The 21,776-nt window shown below is 45.4% G+C and overlaps 1 protein-coding gene across 3 annotated transcripts in view; it reads right to left on the bottom strand.

The window, feature by feature from the left end:
• Positions 1-21,776, bottom strand: part of LOC112257614 (roundabout homolog 1) — a 178,245-nt gene that overhangs the window by 15,938 nt on the left and 140,531 nt on the right. For all 3 annotated transcript variants that reach the window (XM_024431311.2, XM_024431312.2, XM_024431313.2), the window contains 11 exons: positions 13,194-13,314; positions 11,993-12,131; positions 11,633-11,760; positions 4,996-5,004; positions 4,740-4,864; positions 4,390-4,561; positions 2,636-2,841; positions 2,449-2,530; positions 2,151-2,319; positions 1,715-1,881; positions 1,431-1,552 (listed from right to left, as the gene is read on the bottom strand). In XM_024431311.2, the coding sequence (XP_024287079.1) occupies positions 1,431-1,552; positions 1,715-1,881; positions 2,151-2,319; positions 2,449-2,530; positions 2,636-2,841; positions 4,390-4,561; positions 4,740-4,864; positions 4,996-5,004; positions 11,633-11,760; positions 11,993-12,131; positions 13,194-13,314 (1,440 nt within the window). The remainder of the gene's footprint in view (positions 1-1,430; positions 1,553-1,714; positions 1,882-2,150; positions 2,320-2,448; positions 2,531-2,635; positions 2,842-4,389; positions 4,562-4,739; positions 4,865-4,995; positions 5,005-11,632; positions 11,761-11,992; positions 12,132-13,193; positions 13,315-21,776) is intronic.

Raw genomic sequence — 21,776 nt, forward strand, 5'->3', positions numbered from 1 at the left:
GAGGTTGAAACAGGTTCATGGAACAGAACCGAAAACCGTAAAATAACAATCAGAACCGGGAACGAAAGTGATCTATACTGTTCTGGAACAGAACAGTTTAGGGAATCTTTTTCTAGTCTCACAAAAAACACAAGAAAGTGCCTATGCAAAACCCTCACTCAGTCACTCAGAAACTTTTTCAGTGTCTGACTGCTAGCTGAAAATCTTTACGTGTGTGTACGTGTGTAGGCTACCTGCCCCTCCCCCTCCGAAGCACAGGCTACTGTACTGTTAAAAGCGTGATTCAGAAATTAGGGAGAGAGATTTTTTATTAGAGAAGAATGGATTAACTTTTTCAATGCTACTTAAGGATACTTTAGGTATCATCTTTCACATTGTAAGTGCAAAAAGGTAATATATATATTTATATAAAAATATATTTATATTTCAGAGGTTTAAAAAGGAACAGAAAGGAACAACATAAACCATCACTTTTTTGGGATTGGAACTGGTTCAGAACTTGACTTTGCTGGTCGGAAAATTAGAACGGAATGAAATAAATGATGGTTCTGTTCAGAATGAAACGATTGGAAAATAATTTAGGTTCCAACCCCTGCATCCTACCCACAGCTCTAAACAGCTGGTTATACAGCACATTCTATGCTCTCTGCTCTATGCCTCAACTTTGTGTTCTGAAGTACATTATTTCTCAATCAAATTAGCCTATTGTGAATATCAGTTATAGCCACGCAAGCGCAGAAAGGTTTAGGGCAGGGGTGTGCAAACTTTTTGGCTCGAGGGCCACATCAAGATATTGAAAATCAATGGAAGGCCACATTTTATGGGGGACCAATTGTTAAAATCAATTTGCGGGGGCCTCCTGAGTGGCGCAGCAGTCTAAGGCACTGCATCGCAGTGCTTGAGGCATCACTACAGATCCAGGTTTGATCCCAGGCTGTGTCACATGGGCTGGGAAACCCATGAGGTGGCGCACAATTGGCCCAGCTTCGCCTGGGTTAGGAGACGGCTTGGCAGGCCGAGATTTCCTTGTCCCATTGCGCTCTAGCAACTCCTGTGGTTGGCCGGGCACATGCACGCTGACACGGTCGCCAGGTGTACGGTGTTTCCTCCGACACATTGGTGCGGCTGGTTAAGCGGGCATTGTGTCAAGAAGCAGTGCGGCTTGGCTGGGTCGTGTCATGAGGACGCACGGCTCTCGACCTTGTCTCACGGGCTGGATTGATGTTCCCGGTGGAACAGATACGGCCCGCGTGCCGTACTTTGCCCCCCCTTGGTGTAGGGAGACCAACAGACCATGCAGTCTAAGAAACTGGTAGTAATCATTCACAATCAGCTGACACAGACAGACACCAGGGTAACTTTTCCTTAGGATGGTCAGTATCTGCAGACGGCCCAGGCCCAGTTAGGTCGAGGGTCAGGGTTCTACTCACCGTCCACTGCACCCTGACAGAAGAGGAAGAGAGGATGGTGGGGTTGTGGAGATGGATCACCACATCCCCCAGCTCCCTCTGGATCTGACGATGGTCTACCCCCTGGCTGGTGGGAGGGGTGTCTGAATGGGGACACAGAGAGAGTTAGCTCACTCAGACACTCACTTTGCCCTTGCCAAGCCAGCTGGTTACAATATGAGGACCACTAAGTCTCAGTGTCTCTGACATCAGCTAAATGTGACTCTATCATCAGGTAAAGCTTGTAGAGGAGAGGGTTATCTCACCTTGTGTCCTGACTGCATCAGTGATGGGGCTGGGGTCACTGAGGCCGTAGGCGTTGGCTGCTCTCACCAGAAACAGGTAAACTGCACCTGGCTTGAGGTTCTTCAGGACAAAGGTCTCCATCTTCACGTGGTCAGCCAGAGTCACCCAGCTACTCCCCGACGCGTGACTTCACAGATGGAGGAACAATGGTCAATCATTCACAACAGGCAAGGTCTTAAAATGAGTGCATACACAACGCATGCATATCTATACAGCCCTGAACACACATAATAGACACACATCTCGGCCCTGCTAGACTTACCTGAATACCTCGATGACATAGGAGGTGGGTGTGAACCCAGCGTTTGGGTTGGATTTCCTAGACTTACCTGAATATCTCGATGACATAGGAGATGGGCGTGGCCCCAGCATTTGGGTTGGAATTCCTAGACTTACCTGAATGCTTCGATGACATAGGAGGTGGGCGTGGCCCCAGCATTTGGGTTGGACTTCCAGGACAGAGTGACTGAGGTGCGGCTCACGTCAGTCACGTCAGGCTTGGATGGACCGCTGGGGATCAGGTTAGGGTCTGTGGGTCGACCTGGCTGGACTACTACTCCGAACTCTGCCAGACACGAAACAGTGAGGGTAGAGTGGCAATCAAACAATCAAATAAATACCCATTTACTCACAGCAATGACTCCAGATAGTGAAAGATACAGCTGAAAAGATCATTATGATGTCCATAACCTACCTTCCACCTCCAGGTAAGCCCTCCAGGATGCCTCTCCACTGGGGCTGGACGCCACGCATGTGTAGACACCTGTATCTCCAAGCTGAGGAGCAGAGACACACAGACAGTGTAAGAGTGGGTTCATTTGGTGGTGTCTGAGTGGTGGTCTATGAGTGTATGTTGGTGGTGGTGTTACGCTGCCCCCTACCTTAGCGTAGCGGATCTGCAGGGCTCCTGTGTCTATCTGGGTGATGCGGGCCTCCTCGGGGGACATCATCACCCCGTCTTTCTTCCAGTGAACTGTTGGTGTGGGTGTCCCTGTTGCTTGGCAACCCAGGACCACTGTGCTCTCCACAGGTACCGTATGATTGGACGGGCCCTGTCGGATCACGGGAGGGGGGCGGTCCGACACCACTATTCAAAAGAGAGCGGGAGAAGGCACTGTTTAATACCAGTTATACTGTGAGGGTAAATAGTTCTCTATCACCCCTTCAGATAGAGAGAGAAATAAAAAATATATAGAAGAGAATGGAAGGGGGAAAGACAGAGAGAAAATCAAGGGCAGATGTGATGTGAGAGATATTGAGGGAAATTGATACGAGGAGAACACAATAGGAGTGATTGGTTGGGGCAGTGGAGGGAATAGAAATCAGATTATCCCAATGCCCAGAGCAACTGGCTAATCACTGGGAAGTAGCAGCAACAGTAGGAGCTGGCAATAGCCAGAGCACCACAGACCAACTAATAACAAATCCCATTTAGGCAGCAGTCACGCCGCCATCACTCTCACATTTCACAACATTGTGGAAATAGGGGGGGGGAAATCAGAGGCAGAGGGAAAAATAATGGAAACACCTTGAAAACCGCCAGAGGTAATGGCAGCAAGTTATTTCCATGCAAATACACCTCACAAACAGGGAGGGAGGAGGGGGAAGGGAGAGGGGAGAGACAGGTAGGCCTATTCACTTGAAGGAAATATAAAGGATAGCAGAGTGAGAAGTCCTACATGGATTAAACATGCTACATCCTTGTTTCATTTCCATTAAGTGTAATTGAGTGTCGGTGACTCTTATTTGTCCGGTGCGACACCTTGGCAGCTGCAGAAAGCTTTATCATCACCATATGATTACCGGTACCCAGAACCAATAGCTACCACTGCTGAAGTCACCTTTATGCACAGACAATGCTTGCCGCCTGTACCAGCCTCAGGCAATTATGTGAATTAACATAATATATGTACATAGTGAAGACACACACACACACATGCTCACACTCAAGTCAGTTTATTATAACCAAGTAGACTTTGCTGGTGGGGATGGTTGCTGTAATTACAGTTGTAGGCCTTTGAGCCAGACTCACCATTTTAATTCAGTTTTTAATAACTGATGCAATTATCAGGATTATCATCATTCGGATCACCAGCATGACATTAGGGAGGAGAACGAAAGGTGTCTGTGTTTAAATGTGTGTGTGTGTGTGTGTGTGTGTGTAAAAATGTGTGTGTGTGTGAAAATGTGAGTATGTGTGTGTGGGTTTTGGGGGAGGGTTCAGTTTGTAAGGAGGGGATGGGCAGTCTACATGCACTGTGTCACCATGGGAACAGGGGGTTTGGAGTCCAAACGCCTGCAGCTGAGGGTTCCTGAATTCACTCCAACAACAATTAGTAACAGTAAGAAACAATGAACCATAGAGGACACAGCATCTCAGCAGTCTACAGGAAAGGCTGATCTGCCATACATCCAGTCAGCAAAGCAGCAAGTAGCTATTCAGCTACACAGTGGTGATTTTTTAGTCATGACATTGGAGGCCACAGATTCTGTATTTTCCAATCATGGAGAGACAACTCAGCCAACCAGGCAGGTGGAGTCAACTTACGTAATGGAAGAGCTTTGGTCAGTTGATCCCCTCCCTACCTCCCTCCCTTCCTCCCTTCTCCCCTCCCTCCCTCCCTCCCTCACTCACTGTCAGTGACCTCCAGCAGGGCCTTGGTGATGACGGAGCCAGCAATGTTGAGGGCCTGACAGCTGTAGTACCCGGCGTCAGAGCGCTGGGCATCTGCGATGGTCAGACTGCCAGTCTGGGACACAGAGAGACGGCTGAAGGGCTGAGGGGGCTGGTAGGAGAATAGCAGGCTCTGGAGGACAGAGAGAAAGAGACAGAGGGGTCTTGAGACTGGAATTACATGTCTATGCTTGAGACATCCACTGGACATGGTGTTATCAATATCCTATATCCTACACTAGGATATGGATCAACAACTTAAACTCTATGCATCTACATTTATAAATTAGATGAACTAGATGGTATCTCACATTGCTGCCCTCCCTCTGCCAGAAGATAGCAGGTTGGGGGTTGCCAGTGGCCTCACACTGGAAGGTGACCGTTCTCCCCACCGCCACCACCTGGTTTCTGGGGCGCATGGCGAACGCTGGGGGCACTGCAGGGGTGGAGAGATGTGGCTTGGTTAACAGGACAAGCCATTGAAAAACTTGCAAGCACTGCAATATAATAATATAATAAACAACTAAAATCTCATAGAAATAGGATGACATAATGATGATAACTTACCAGTGAAGACTACAAGAGAAGAGAAGAGACACAAACACGGGAGATGAATAATGATGGCACATGCAATGGGAAAAGATTATCAGTCAATCATTAAACATTTTCAACACACACTTTGATGAATGAATACATGACTGAGTAAATTAATGGAACAAACAACAACTTGACACACAGTGGGGGCATGAGGCGCAGAAGCTCTGTTTGTGTGCTAGACTACTTCCCAGTCATTAATGGAGGAAATGCGTGGTAGGGTGTGTTGACTGAGTCTGGTCTTCGGAGGAGTCGGCTTGTGTGTTTAATGAATGGGACCCCAGTGGGAGAATGCTTTAGTGTGTGTTTGACTGTAAATACATCTCCCTCCCTCTATCTAAATTCCTCAGCACTAGCATAACACACGTATGTAGTTACAGTGGACATACACACTCTCACACATACACGCTCATTACAGCAATTTACATTTTACTATTTTATCACTATTACACTACTAATAAAGATAAGTGGAAGAGAAAGTCCGGAACACAGAGGGACATATGAGACCATAAAAAAGGACCAAACAGAGGGAGGAGAGAAAGGGAGGACACAGACAGGAGAAAGCAGTGTGTTGTTGTTGGATTTGGCTGTGACCTCTGAACCCTCTAACCCTCTTACCCCCTGACAGCCATGTTTTCGGAGCGGGACTTGATGAATATGTGACCATGTACATCATAAGAGCCGAGGTCCAGCTCCCAGCATGCCATGCTGTATGGTATAGGAAGTGGAGCGTCCTGCCTGAGTGTGTCGAGCTCAGACCAGACACCCTCTACGTGCTACATACGTAGCCAGCTACAGGCTCCCACCATGTCTCATATACAGTAGTCGTATGTAATTATTTCCATTGACCAAATACTATGCCTCTGGAGAACGCCGTGTTTCCTTCACTATGTTTGTCTGTGTAATATTTAGGACACAGGATCTTGGAGGAAAACATTTCCTTGGCACATGCATGCACACACGCACACAGACACACACAAACACATAACTTTGTTGGAAGTGTTTGAAAGGTTTGGTGTCGTGCTTATAGGTCCACACTGAATGCCAATGTGATGACCCCTGACATGTAGCTTGTGTTTTATGGAGCTATCTGGGGCCAGAGGCATGAAGTCCCCTGGCAGCCTTATGGGGTGACTGGAGGTGGTGCTGAGGGGACACGTGAGCTCTTGTGTTTGGTCAGTTGAATGGGCCAGTGAAAGGTGAAGATAGAGTGTGTGTGTGTATTTGCGTTGTATATGTACGTGCGTGCCTGTGTGTCGTGCATCTGTGTGCCCCAGTTTGTCGTGCATGTATATGCCCCTGTGTGTGCCCCTGTGTGTGCCCCTGTATGTGCCCCTATGTGTACCCCTGTGTGAGCCCTCGTGTGTGTGCCCCCATGTGTGTGCCCCTGTGTGTGTCCCTGTGTGTGTCCCTGTGTGTGTCCCTGTGTGTGTCCCTGTGTGTGCGCCCCTGTGTGTGTTCGTGTGTGTGCCCCTGTGTGTGTGTCCCTGTGTGTGCCCCTGTGTGAGCCCCCATGTGTGTGTCCCTGTGTATGTCCCTATGTGTGCCCCTGTGTGTGTGTCCCTGAGTGTGTGCCCCTGTGTGTGACCCTGTGTGTGACTCTGTGTGCCCCTGTGCGTGTGCCCCTGTGTGTGTGTGTGTGTGTGTGTGTGTGTGTGTGTGTGTGTGTGTGTGTGTGTGTGTGTGTGTGTGTGTGTGTGTGTGTGTGTGTGTGTGTGTGTGTGTATATATTACTATGTGTGCTCAGTAAGGCTGCTGGGACACAGCGTTCCCAACCCTTGAAGATTCATTGGACCTGTTGACTCAAAGGTGTGAAAAGCCTTGCATGGGAGTGTTGGGTTGAGTTACAAGGCCAGCCAGTCCTGCAGCCTGTTTGGACAGAGTTACAATCCCCCAGTAAACACGTAAATCTGAGGGAAAAGAAAGGGGGATGGATTCTACGACAGCCCCATGTGCTGGATTAAGTAAAACAGACACTCGGAGATTGGAACTCTGGGTGTCGAGCTAGGACTATAGAGCCTTATTGACTGAGGGCTTAATATCTATGTGAAGGCTGTGGCACACTGTGAGTCTTATTGGAGATAAACAGTGATATGCATGGAGAGAGAGAGAGATAAAGACAGAAAGGGAAAGAGATGGGGGTGAATGATTGAATGAATGAATGAGGCAGAATAGCCGTAGTGTGAACAGAAAAGGGTGAGAAATGAAGACATGTCTTTGAGGAGGAAATACATTAAAATGCTACAAGATGATCTGGAGTGATGGCCCTAGTTAAAGTGTGATGGACGACCTCAGTAAAAGTGTTAGATGATGGAAACTATGCTAAATAAATAAGAATAAATAAACAACAGAAAAACGGTTTTATTTTTAAATAACAGCTTAGCCTTGGTGTGTTGGGATTGAAAGCAGCTCGACTGGAGTGGGGATCCAATATGCTTTGATTTTCACTACTGATAACGTGGCCTGTCTGCACCAATAACACGGCCAGACTGTTTAAAGAGGAAACAAACCCTTAATCTCCTGCCTTCCCTGTGGATATGTTCAAACACAGCAAGCCCACTAGACTGTTTATGTTTGGGGCAGAAAACAGAGAAACCATGGAGCTATGTTTCATTTATGTCAGTAATTATCTTTTTGTTTTCTCATGATTTGGTTGGGTCTAATTGTGTTGCTGTCCTGGGGCACTGTGGGGTCTGTTTGTGTTTGAGAACAGAGCCCCAGGACAGCAATGCAATTAGATCCAACTAAACCAACCAAATCATGAGAAAACAAAAATATACAGTGGCTTGCGAAAGTATTCACCCCCTTGGCATTTTTCCTATCTTGTTGCCTTACAACTTGGAAATAAAATCAATTTTTGGGGGGGGTTTGTATCATTTGATTTACACAACATGCCTACCACACTTTAAAGATGCAAAATATTTTTTCTTGTGAAACAAACAAGAAATAAGACAGAAAAAACAGAAAACTTGAGTGTGCATAACTATTCAAAATCCATACTTTGTAGAGCCACCTTTTTCAGCAATTACAGCTGCAAGTCTCTTGGGGTGTGTCTCTATAAGCTTAACACATCTAGCCCTGGGATTTTTGCCCATTCTTCAAGGCAAAACTGCTCCAGGTCCTTCAAGTTGGATGGGTTCATGCTGATATACAGCGATCTTTAAGTCATACCACAGATTCTCAAATGAGATCTGGGCATTGACTAAGCCATTCCAAGATATTTAAATGTTTCCCCTTAAACCACTCAAGTGTTGCTTTAGCAGTATGGTTAGGGTCATTGTCCTGCTGGAAGGTGAACCTCCGTCCCAGTCTCAAATCTCTGGAAGATGAGAACAGGTTTCCCTCAAGGATTTCCCTGTATTTAGCGCTATCCATAATTTCTTAAATTCTGACCAGTTTCCCAGTCCCTGCTGATGAAAAACTTCCCCACAGCATGATGCTTCCACCACCATGCTTCACTGTGGGGATGGTGTCCTTGGGGTGCTGAGAGGTGTTGGGTTTGATCCAGACATAGTGTTTTCCTTGAGGGCCAAAAATATCAATTTCAGTCTCATCTGACCAGAGTACCTTCTTCCATATGTTTGGGGAGTCTTCTGGCGTACACCAAACGTGTTTGCTTATTTTTTTCATTAAGCAATGGATTTTTTTCTGGTCACTCTTCCGTAAAGCCCAGCTCTGAGTGTACGGCTTAAAGTGGTCCTATGGACAGATTTTCCCATCTAAGCTGTGGAGCTTTGCAGCTCCTTCAGGGTTATCTGTTCAAAGTTTCTGACATTTTATTATAACCCAACCCTGATCTGTACTTCTCCACAACTTTGTCCCTGACCTGTTTGGAGAGTCTTCATGGTGCCGCGTGCTTGGTAATATCCCTTGCTTAATGGTGTTGCAGACTCTGGGGTCTTTCAGAACAGGTATATATATACTGAGAACATGTGACACTTAGATTGAACACAGGTGGACATTGTTTAACTAATTATGTGACTTCTGGAGGTAATTGGTTGCACCAGATCTTATTTAGGGGCTTCATAGCAGAGGGGATGGATACATATGCACTCACCACTTTTCCATATTTTTTTTGTTGTTATTTTTTTGTATTTTTTTTATATATCACTTCACCAATTTGACAGAGAGACAGGCAGGTTTGGTGTATGTGTGTGCGCGTGTGTGTGCGTGTGTGTGTGTGTGTGCGCGTGTGTGTGTATGCGCATGTGTGTGTGTGTGTGCGTGCATGTGTCTGTATATGCGTGTGTGTGTGCATTCGTGTACACGCAAGTGTGTGTGAGTAGTCGGGTGTTGGTGCTCATTTCCTGCCATCAGTCCTAGTGCTGTGGGGGTCATTGTGGAAGGGCATCCCTGCTCATAAATGAAACCACTTCCTGGTGCCTCATCAACACTCCCATCGGGGCACCTATTCAGAACTGTTACACTGATCCAGTCATGGTTAGACTATGAGTTGTACGAGCAGGGAACAAGGCAAGTAGAGTGCTGATTGCTGCAGAACTGATATGAACTCAAGCCAAGTAAATACAGTTGAAGTCAGAAGTTTACATACACCTTAGCCAAATACATTTCAACTCAGTTTTTCACAATTCCTGACATTTAATCCAAGTAACAATTCCCTGTCTTAGGTCAGTTAGGATGACCACTTGTGTGGAATGTGAAATATCAGAATAATAGGAGAAAGAATGATTTATTTAATTTTGTATTTCTTTCATCACATTCCCAGTGGGTCAGAAGTTTACATACACCCAATTAGTATTTGGTAGCATTGCCTTTAAATTGTTTAACTTGGGTCAAACGTTTTTTGTAGCCTTCCACAAGCTTCCCACAATAAGTTGGGTGAATTGTGGCCCATTCCTCCTGACAGAGCTGGTGTAACTGAATCAGGTTTGTAGACCTCCTTGCTCGCACAGACTTTTTCAGTTCTGCCCACAAATTGTCTATAGGATTGAGGTCAGGGATTTGTGATGGCCACTCCAATACCTTGACTTTGTTGTCATTAGACCATTTTGCCACAACTTTTGAAGTATGCTTGGGGTCATTGTCCATTTGGAAGACCCATTTGCGACCAAGCTTTAACTTCCTGACTGATGTCTTGAGATGTTGCTTCAATAAATCCACATAATGTTCCTTCCTCATGATGCCATCTATTTTGTGAAGTGCACCAGTTCCTCCTGCAGCAAAGCACCCCCACAACATGATGCTGCCACCCCTGTGCTTCACGGTTGGGATGGTGTTCTTCGGCTTGCAAGCCTCCCCCTTTTTCCTCCAAACATAACGATGGTCATTATGGCCAAACAGTTCTATTTTTGTTACATCAGACCAGGGGACATTTCTCCAAAAAGTATGATCTTTGTCCCCATGTGCAGTTGCAAACTGGCATTTTTATGGCGGTTTTGGAGCAGTGACTTCTTCCTTGCTGAATGGCCTTTCAGGTTATGTCGATATAGGACTTGTTTTCCTGTGGATATAGATACTTTTTTACCTGGGATTGATTTGCAATTTTCGCACCAAAGTACGTTCAACTCTAGGAGACAGAACGCGTCTCCTTCCTGAGTGGTATGATGGGTGCATGGTCCCATGGTGTTTATACTTGCGTACTATTGTTTATACAGATGAACGTGGTACCTTCAGGCATTTGGAAATTGCTCCCAAGGATGAACCAGACTTGTGGAGGTCTACTATTTTTTTTCTGAGGTCTTGGATGATTTCTTTTGATTTTCCCATGATGTCAAGCAAAGAGGCACTGAGTTTGAAAGTAGGCCTTGAACCATATCCACAGGTACACCTCCAATTGACTCAAATGATGTCAATTGACTCAAATGATGTCAATTTGCCTATCAGAAGCTTCCAAAGCATGACATAATTTTCTGGAATTTTCAAGCTGTTTAAAAGGCACAGTCAACTTAGTGTATGTAAACTTCTGACCCACTGGAATTGTGATACAGTGAAATAATCTGTCTGTAAACAATTGTTGGAAAAATGACCTGTGTCATACACAAAGTAGATGTCCTAACTGATTTGCCAAAACTATAGTTTATTAACAAGAAATGTGTGAAGTGGTTGAAAAACGAGTTTTAATGACTCCAACCTAAGTGTATGTAAACATCCGACTTCAACTGTACATGACCTCACATTTAACTGATAACCCAACTCAGTCGGTTACTCTGGCAACTGCTTGACTCGACACATGAATGTAAACTGATCCATGCTAAATAAATCAGGGCAGTGGTATGACACTCTTTGGTGTGGGTTAGGTAAGATATCCAACTGCTCTGAGAACAGCTGTCTTCTCCTTCACACTTTATCTAACGTTTCATGAATGTCAGAGCAACAGCTGCACAGCATAAACAGGGTAGCCTAGTGGTTAGAGCGTTGGCCTAGTAACCGGAAGGTTGCAAGCTCAAACCCCCGAGCTGACAAGGTACAAATCTGTCGTTCTGCCCCTGAACAGGCAGTTAACCCACTGTTCCTAGGCCGTCATTGAAAATAAGAATTGTTCTTAACTGACTTGCCTAGTTAAATGAAGGTAAAAAATAAAATAAAAACATAGTCTGTGCGCTTTCATGTCAAACAGACTTGGGTTACGGTTGGTGGAGGTTGTACTGACCGTGTACGGTCAGTGTAGCTGATGCCTCAGCCTTCCCCACCATGTTCTCCACAACACATGTGTAGGAGCCCTCGTCTGACAGTCTTACATCTCGTACGCTCAGGGTGTGATCCTCTAGGATCTCATACCTGTAGACAGACAGACACATACACACAGTGTGAGAGAAAGGGACTGGGCGATGTAACGATGAGACAAAGGAGCTTCACATGATGGCATACACACTGTAATATACCACGCATCTAATTCCATGACCAGACGCGAGCCTAAGTGTGCATATGAATTTTGATCAGAGTATGTGTCTATGACGTGTAACAGTGTAATATAAAGGCTGTATAGTCCTGCTGGGCAATCCATCCATACCTCCCCTTGGGTAGGTCTGCATCCTCTTTCCTCCAGCGGACAGTGGGGACCGGATCTCCCTGTGCCTCACAGTGGAACTCCACACTCTCATCTGCCAGCACCATAACACTACTGGGCCTCTTCACAAACCCTGGGCGCTCTGAAGAAGATCATAATCATAATGTGTTTAAAGTTTGGTGATAGACTGACAGTTTTGCTTGGATCTCCAACCCTTAGCCCTTGCAAAATCAAGCTTATACAAAGCTATTAGATAAGCACCTAAAGACGCTACCTCTGAATACCATTAGCCCCCTGTAACTCTCTCTCCATGGGACGGACTGGGACAGTGGGTGAAAGTGTTTTCACTAAAACACATTCATTTATGTGAATGAAAACAACTTAAATCCACTTAAAACTAGTAGGGCTTGTTAAAACTAGGGCCATTTTATTCACATTGGTCCCATAGCACATTTGAAAACAGATCTGTTTATTCAATACACAGTATTATTCTATTAGCCCTAGAGGTTTTTACTAGGCATTGTAAATGTGTGTGGTGTGCCCTGGCCAGTAGCCCAGTACAGCCTACCCGTTCCCGTGATATGATGTCTCAGGCTGCTACAATGGAAGTGTTTGGAGAGGGGGTGGGGTGCTGGTAGAGAGGGGGACAGCATAGGGTGGAGGTGGGGGTGGAGAGGGGAACCAGGCTAGGAGTCAGTGGTCTGGGACACTTGGCAGCAGGAAGAATGATTGAGAGTGGGGGATGAGGGTGGGGATACAACCTGGTCCAGGACAGCTGGGGGGTGGCAGGGGTCACGGTGGGAAGAAAGGGTCACCCTGAGTTTAGGATTCAGGAGAAATGCCTTCACAGCTGCAGGGCTGGGGGCCATTGTTATGTAACCTGTTCCATTATTGGATTATGTGCCAGGGAGAAAAACCTTTACCAAGGGGACATGCAGACTCTTTAACCTTCACTGACACAACTAAGACTCACTGAAGGGGGCTGAGAGGAGGGAGAGGGAGACAGACTCTACTAGAGGGACAGACAGACAGACAGACAGACAGACAGACAGACAGACAGACAGACAGACAGACAGACAGACAGACAGACAGACAGACAGACAGACAGACAGACAGACAGACAGACAGACAGACAGACAGACAGACAGACAGACAGACAGACAGACAGACAGACAGACAGACAGACAGACAGACAGGGTCTTACCTAGAACAGTCAGTTCTGCAGTTTCGCTCTCCCTCTCTCCCACCATATTGGTCCCCACACAAATGTATTTCCCTGCGTCACTCTTCCTGGCGTTGGTGATCATCAGCTTCCCACTGCGGATCTGAAAGATGGAGGGAAGAAAAGTAGAAGTTGTAAAGTCATATCTGTGACTAGATACCTATATAAACCAAATATAAATAACACCACACTGAATAAGGCAAGTTATGCTTTGAAAGGCTCTCAAAAAGCGATTTGGTGAAATTATTTGTGGTTTAGAAGGCACTAAATCTAGGACAGCTTCTACCCCCAAGCCATTAGACTACTAAATGTTAATCAAATGGCTACCCAAACTGTTTGCATTGACCCCCTTTGGTACGCTGTTGCTACTCACTTTACACCCACCGACATGCACCTCAATTACCTTGACTAACCTGTACCCCCACACATTGACTCGGTACCGGTAACCCCTGTATACAGCCTCTGTGTTGTTATTTTATTGTGGTACGTTGTATTTAAATGTTTTTATTTTATTTAAAAAATTAGCAAATCTTTTCTTAATTACTTTTTTTTTTAAACTCTGAATTGTTGGTTAAGGGCTTGTAATAAGCATTTCACTGTAAGGTCTACCACACCTGTTGTATTCGGCGCAAGTGACAAATATTGATTTGATTTGACATTACTACAGAGCAGTGGTCACCACCTTTTCTGAGTCAAGATCAAAGCAAAAAGCAAGTCCACAAGCAAGCTGAGATCTACCGCTCAGATTTATTAAAAAGAATATGACTTAAAAAACATTCAACATTTTAACCTATTAAAAACAGTTATTTAGCTATGTTTGTGCAGTCGACTATATGCCCAATACATTATCACTGCATACTGTCTATGCTTGAATTGAAATGTTGTTCTTCTCAGACCATTTCGAAATAATACTTCAAAATGTTTGCTACATGATCACACTGGTAATAGATTATAGTAATTTGTTGTATTACTTGTGAGGCACAGCTGAGTGAGCATAATCATTAGCATTTTTATTTTACTGCACTGATGGCCTGCATCTGATGGTCAGTCTGAGGGGTGGGACGGAGCAGAAGTAACCCTGCCTCTCACCCGTCTCAGTCCCCCCACTCTCATTCCCCCCGCCTAGAAAAGGGGACACAGTCTTCCAGCTGATGACAAAACTCAAGTCACACTGCATTGTTTCTGTCTCATGCACCAATTCATGTTGTTACTATTATGACCAGAGAAAGTGAAATATTCCCCAATATTAAAAAAGACAAGCAGCTAACAATAATAGCATAAGCCTATCGTAACACTTTGCTGTACTCTTTCATTGCTGCTGAAGTGCTGGTTTTAGTGTGAGTGGATGTAGGGAGAACGCGCATTTTATGGCTTATAAAAGTGTTGAAGAAACGGTTGACAGTGCTGAATAACAACTTACTTATAAAAACAGCAGCTCTTTGCTGTTTTCACGGAGACTTTCTCTAGTCGATTATAATCACAGCCGTATATATCCCCCCCAAGCAGACACATCGATGACTCTGAACGAACTTTATCTAACTCTCTGCAAACTGGAAACGATTTATCCGGAGGCTGCATTCATTGTAGCTGGGGATTTTAACAAGGCTAATCTGAAAACAAGACTCCCTAAATTTTATCAGCATATCGATTGCGCAACCAGGGGTGGAAAGACCCTGGATCATTGTTACTCTAACTTCCGCGACGCATATAAGGCCCTGCCCCGCCCCCTTTCGGAAAAGCTGACCACGACTCCATTTTGTTGATCCCTGCCTACAGACAGAAACTAAAACAAGAAGCTCCCACGCTGAGGTCTGTCCAACGCTGGTCCGACCAAGCTGACTCCACACTCCAAGACTGCTTCCATCACGTGGACTGGGAGATGTTTCGTATTGCGTCAGACAACAACATTGACGAATACGCTGATTCGGTGTGCGAGTTCATTAGAACGTGCGTTGAAGATGTCGTTCCCATAGCAACGATTAAAACATTCCCTAACCAGAAACCGTGGATTGATGGCAGCATTCGTGTGAAACTGAAGGCACGAACCACTGCTTTTAATCAGGGCAAGGTGTCTGGTAACATGACTGAATACAAACAGTGCAGCTATTCCCTCCGCAAGGCTATCAAACAAGCTAAGCGCCAGTACAGAGACAAAGTAGAATCTCAATTCAACGGCTCAGACACAAGAGGTATGTGGCAGGGTCTACAGTCAATCACGGACTACAGGAAGAAACCCAGCCCAGTCACGGACCAGGATGTCTTGCTCCCAGGCAGACTAAATAACTTTTTTGCCCGCTTTGAGGACAATACAGTGCCACTGACACGGCCTGCAACGGAAACATGCGGTCTCTCCTTCACTGCAGCCGAAGTGAGTAAGACATTTAAACGTGTCAACCCTCGCAAGGCTGCAGGCCCAGACGGCATCCCCAGCCGCGCCCTCAGAGCATGCGCAGACCAGCTGGCCGGTGTGTTTACGGACATATTCAATCAATCCCTATACCAGTCTGCTGTTCCCACATGCTTCAAGAGGGCCACCATTGTTCCTGTTCCCAAGAAAGCTAAGGTAACTGAGCTAAACGACTACCGCCCCGTAGCACTCACATCCGTCATCATGAAGTGCTTTGAGAGACTAGTCAAGGACCACATCACCTCCACCCTACCTGACACCCTTGACCCACTCCAATTTGCTTACCGCCCAAATAGGTCCACAGACGATGCAATCTCAACCACACTGCACACTGCCCTAACCCATCTGGACAAGAGGAATACCTATGTGAGAATGCTGTTCATCGACTACAGCTCGGCATTCAACACCATAGTACCCTCCAAGCTCGTCATCAAGCTCGAGACCCTGGGTCTCGACCCCGCCCTGTGCAACTGGGTACTGGACTTCCTGACGGGCCGCCCCCAGGTGGTGAGGGTAGGCAACAACATCTCCTCCCCGCTGATCCTCAACACTGGGGCCCCACAAGGGTGCGTTCTGAGCCCTCTCCTGTCCTCCCTGTTCACCCACGACTGCGTGGCCATGCACGCCTCCAACTCAATCATCAAGTTTGCGGACGACACAACAGTGGTAGGCTTGATTACCAACAACGACGAGACGGCCTACAAGGAGGAGGTGAGGGCCCTCGGAGTGTGGTGTCAGGAAAATAACCTCACACTCAACGTCAACAAAACTAAGGAGATGATTGTGGACTTCAGGAAACAGCAGAGGGAACACCCCCATCCACATCGATGGAACAGTAGTGGAGAGGGTAGCAAGTTTTAAGTTCCTCGGCATACACATCACAGACAAACTGAATTGGTCCACTCACACAGACAGCATCGTGAGGAAGGCGCAGCAGCGCCTCTTCAACCTCAGGAGGCTGAAGAAATTCGGCTTGTCACCAAAAGCACTCACAAACTTCTACAGATGCACAATCGAGAGCATCCTGGCGGGCTGTATCACCGCCTGGTATGGCAACTGCACCGCCCTCAACCGTAAGGCTCTCCAGAGGGTAGTGAGGTCTGCACAACGCATCACCGGGGGCAAACTACCTGCCCTCCAGGACACCTACACCACCCGATGCTACAGGAAGGCCATAAAGATCATCAAGGACATCAACCACCCGAGCCACTGCCTGTTCACCCCGCTGTCATCCAGAAGGCGAGGTCAGTACAGTTGCATCAAAGCTGGGACCGAGAGACTGAAAAACAGCTTCTATCTCAAGGCCATCAGACTGTTAAACAGCCACCACTAACATTGAGTGGCTACTGCCAACACACTGTCAATGACACTGACTCTACTCCAGCCACTTTAATCATGGGAATTGATGGGAAATTATGTAAATATATCACTAGCCACTTTAAACAATGCTACCTTATATAATGTTACTTACCCTACATTATTCATCTCATATGCATACGTTGATACTGTACTCTATATCATCGACTGCATCCTTATGTAATACATGTATCACTAGCCACTTTAACTATGCCACTTGGTTTACATACTTATCTCATATGTATATACTGTACTCGATATCATCTACTGTATCTTGCCTATGCTGCTCTGTACCATCACTCATTCATATATCCTTATGTACATATTCTTTATCCCCTTACACTGTGTTATAAGACAGTAGTTTTTTTGGAATTGTTAGTTAGATTACTTGTTCGTTATTACTGCATTGTCGGAACTAGAAGCACAAGCATTTCGCTACACTCGCATTAACATCTGCTAACCATGTGTATGTGACAAATAAAATTTGATTTGATTTTGATTTGATTTGATTTGATTTAGTCATTGTTTTAACCGTTTTGAAATTTCACAGCATCAACTTTGCTGTGCACTCGAGGCCGCTTTTTACAGCCTATGTCTCGAGGAAACTGTGCAGATACGGTGATCTGATTGGCCAGCAGTAGGCCTATAGGTGCACTTGATTTGCTCTCTGGGCCTGCCAGGTATGCAGAGTTCTACAATTAGATACATGAAATGGTTCAAAATTGGAACACTTTTGCCTGCTGAATCAAGAGTACTTACCGAACGAACAAAGCAGGAACGCAAAGGCTTTATCGTTGTTGTTTGTTACAGAAATGTTTGGTGATCGACTATGAAGACCTTGGAGATGGCGATCAACCAGTTGGTGACCACTGCTATAGAGCCCAGACAAAGATCTGGTAGGTTAAAGGCAAAAGCTTTAAGAAGTAAACAGTGTGCATTCCCAGCTGCCCCGGCTGGCTGGCTGCGTGGCAGGGAGGGCAGTGCCTGACAGGTTGTTTTCCACTGAAAGAGGAAGCAGTGAGCCCACAACATCTAAGGCCTCAGAGAACACTGCTACAGCACCAGCCTAGAGATCCTGTACTGTGACATGCAGCAGGATTGTTGTAATGGGAAATAACTTTGGATGGTTGGGTTGGAGAATGATGCTAGTTTCAAAGAAGAACCTATGTGGAGAAAATATGGAATCAGGATTTCTGCAAACATAACTGATAAGTAAAAGCCAAATCATGCATCAGAAATGTTCAAATAACATTAAAATGTCTTGAAAGAGGGATTGCTATTCAAACACTAGGGTGAGGATGGGTGAATGAAAACCTTTCTATAGTCCCTGCCTCTTGTTTCCCAGTGGTAAAGTGCAGTGTAGAGTGATGTTGGTTAGTGAGTGGAGAGGTATCATAAGGCACCAGAGCCTGTCAGAGAGGAGGGAAGTGGAGGAGTCCTGATGTGGCCAGGCCAGTAGGTTACAACTTCTTGTATGTAAACCATGCTGGGAAGACCAGCCAAGCAGTCATAGCTAATATACTCACAGCCTGATTTACAGCAGTCTAGCTCCAGCCCCTTCTCTGCCTCATACACAAATACTAACCCTCTTCACCACCTCTTGTCCCCCCTTGCCCCTCTCGCCCTCACAATACCTGCAACCTGCTGAGAGGAGGCTGACCTTCCCTCTTCACACTGACATATTCTCCCAGGTCATGAAAGTCATCATGTGTTACACAGGGAGAGCAGGAGGAGAAGAGTTGGAGAGGAGAAGATGGGAGAGGAGAGGAGAGGGGGGGGGGTGAGGAGAGGGAGGAGGGGGTTAGGAGGGGAGAGGATAGGGAGGAATGGGATAGGAGGGGAGAGGAACGCTCTGTCACGCTCTGGCTGAAAATAATTGAATCAGTTATAGAACTCATTGCCCTTTATGGAGGTCTAGGGTCTGCTCACCAACCAAGAATTCACAAAATGGGAAAAGCGTCAAATTGAGACTCTGCATGCAGAATTCTGAAAAAATATCCCCTGTGTACATGGTAAAACACCAAATAATGCACGCAGATCAGTATTAGGCCAATAACCGCTAATTATCAAAATCGAGAAAAGAGCTGCTAAATTTTACAACCACCTAGAAGGAGGCGATTCGCAAACCTTCCATAACAAAGCCATCACATACAGAGAGAATAACCAGAGCAAGCTGGTCCTAGGGCTCTGTTCACAAACACAAAAAGACCCCACAGAGCCCCAGGACAGCAACACAATTAGACCAAACCAAATCATGAGAAAACAAAAAGATAATTACTTGACACATTGGAAATAATTAACAAAAAACAAAGCAAACTAGAATGCTATTTGGCCCTAAACAGAGAGTAAACAGTGGCAGAAAACCTGACCACTGTGACTGACCCAAACTTAAGGAAAGTGTTGACAATGTACAGACTCAGTGAGCATAGCCTTGCTATTGAGAAAGGCCGCCGTAGGCAGACCTGGCTCTCAAAAGAATACCGGCTATGTGCACACTGCCCACAAAATGAGGTGGAAACTGAGCTGCACTTATTAACCTGCACATCCTGACAATATTAAAGACACAGATCTTCAAAGAATTTGAAAACAAACCCAATTTTGATAAACTCCCATATCTACTGGGTGAAATACCACAGTGTGCCATCACAGCAGCAATATTTGTGACCTGTTGCCACAAGAAAAGGGCAACCAGTGAAGAACGAACACCATTGTAAATACAACCCATATTTATGTTGACTTATTTTCCCTTTTGTACTTTCACTATTTGCACATCGTTACAACACTATATATACATAATATGACATTTGAAATGTCTTTATTCTTTTGGAACCTCTGTGAGTGTATCTACTTCACTTGCATTAGCAATGTTAACATACGTTTTCCATGCCAATAAAGCCCTTGAATTGAATTGGAAGGGGAGAGGAGGGGGGAGGAAGGGGAGAGGAGGGGGAGGAAGGGGATAGGAATGGATAGGGGGATAAGAGGGGAGAGGGAGATGAGGGGGAGAGGAGAGGAGGGGGAGAGCAGGGGAGAGGAAGGGGCAGAGGAAGGGAGATGAGGGGAGAGGGCAGTGGCCAGGTTTCAAATCCCAGAGGTCTCAGAGGTCACTGGGCCAGGACCTGTTTCATGTTCCACCCCCTGTGGTGTTGGCAACTTTTAAGTTGCCAAGTGTCATCACATTACCCTGCATTTAATGGGGGACAAAGGTCAGAGGAGTGTGATACATTCAGTGTGAGTGTGAGGATGATGTTAAAGAGTTTAAGTACAGCCAATTGGAATTTTTGGTTTGTATATTTGATAATTTCATTGAGGATACCACCACAGGCCTTTTTGGGTTGGAGGGATTGCATTTTGTCCTGTAATTCATTCAATGTAATTTGAGAATTCGGAGGGTTCTGGTAGTCTTTAATAGTTGATTCTAAGATTTGTATTTGATCATGTATAATGTTTTTGCTGTTTGTTTTTTGTTATAGGGCCAAAAAGATTGGAAAAGTGGCTTACCCATACATCTCCATTTTGGATAGATAATTCTTCGTGTTGTTGTTTGTTTAGTGTTTTCCAATTTTCCCAGAAGTGGTAAGAGTCTATGGATTCTTCAATTACATTGAGCTGATTTCTGACGTGCTGTTCCTTCTTTTTCTGTAGTGTATTTCTGTATTGTTTTAGTGATTCACCATAGTGAAGGTGTAGACTCAAGTTTTCTGTTTCTGTTTCTCTGTTTCTGTTTTAGGTTGGACAGGTTTCTCAATTTCTTTCTTAGGTTTCTGGCTTATTCATCAAACCATTTGTCCTTGTTGTTCATTTTCTTCGATTTTCTGCTTGACATTTTTAGATTTGATAGAGAAGCTGAGAGGTCAAATATACTGTTTAGGTTTTCTACAGCCAAGTTTACACCTTCACTATTACAGTGAAATGTTTTGTCCAGGAAGTTATCTAAAAGGGATTGAATTTGTTGTTGCCTAATTGTTTTTTGGTAGGTCTCCACACTACTTTCCTTCCATCTATAGCATTTCTTAATATTATTCAGTTCACTTGGCTTTGATGCCTCATGATTGAGTATTGCTCTGTTCAAGGAGAGTGTGATGTTGCTGTGATCTGATAGGGGTGTCAGTGGGCTGACTGTGAACGCCCTGAGAGACTCAAGGGTAGAGGTCAATGATAAAGTAGTCTACAGTACTGCTGCCAAGAGATGAGCTATACTTAAGGTGTACCTACGGAGTCACCTCGAAGCCTACCATTGACTATGTACATACCCAGCATGCGACAGAGCTGCAAGAGTTGTGACCTGTTTTTGTTGGTTAGTATTTGTGCCTTGGTGGGCATATAGGGGAGGGAATGCTGTCACCTCCAGGTAGGTATTTGTCCCCCTGTGTTCTGAGGGTGTCAGGTAATTGTCCAGTTCTTGCATTTAGGTCGCCACAGACTAGTACATGTCCCTGTGCCTGGAAATGATTGATTTCCCCCTCCAGGACGAAGAAGCTGTCTTCAATTAACTATGGGGATTCTAGTAGTGGGATATTTGTAGCACACAGGAGGACATTCTTCTATGTTGAGATAATTTCCTTTTGAATTTCTAGCCAAATGTTCCTGTTTTTATTCATTAAATAGAGTGAGTTAGGTCTGCTCTATACCAAATTAGCATACCCCCTGAGTCCCTTCCCTGTTTCACACCTGGTAGATTGGTGAATGGGACTACTCGCTCTCTCAGAGTCAGATCCACAACAACACCAGCAAATACATCACTCCTGTCCTCCTCCTCTCTCCTATCCCTCTCTCTCGCTCTCATCCTTCCTTTCCTGAGT

This window comes from Oncorhynchus tshawytscha, linkage group LG09 (genome assembly GCF_018296145.1).
Source record: "Oncorhynchus tshawytscha isolate Ot180627B linkage group LG09, Otsh_v2.0, whole genome shotgun sequence".
In the NCBI taxonomy this organism is placed as follows: domain Eukaryota; kingdom Metazoa; phylum Chordata; class Actinopteri; order Salmoniformes; family Salmonidae; genus Oncorhynchus; species Oncorhynchus tshawytscha.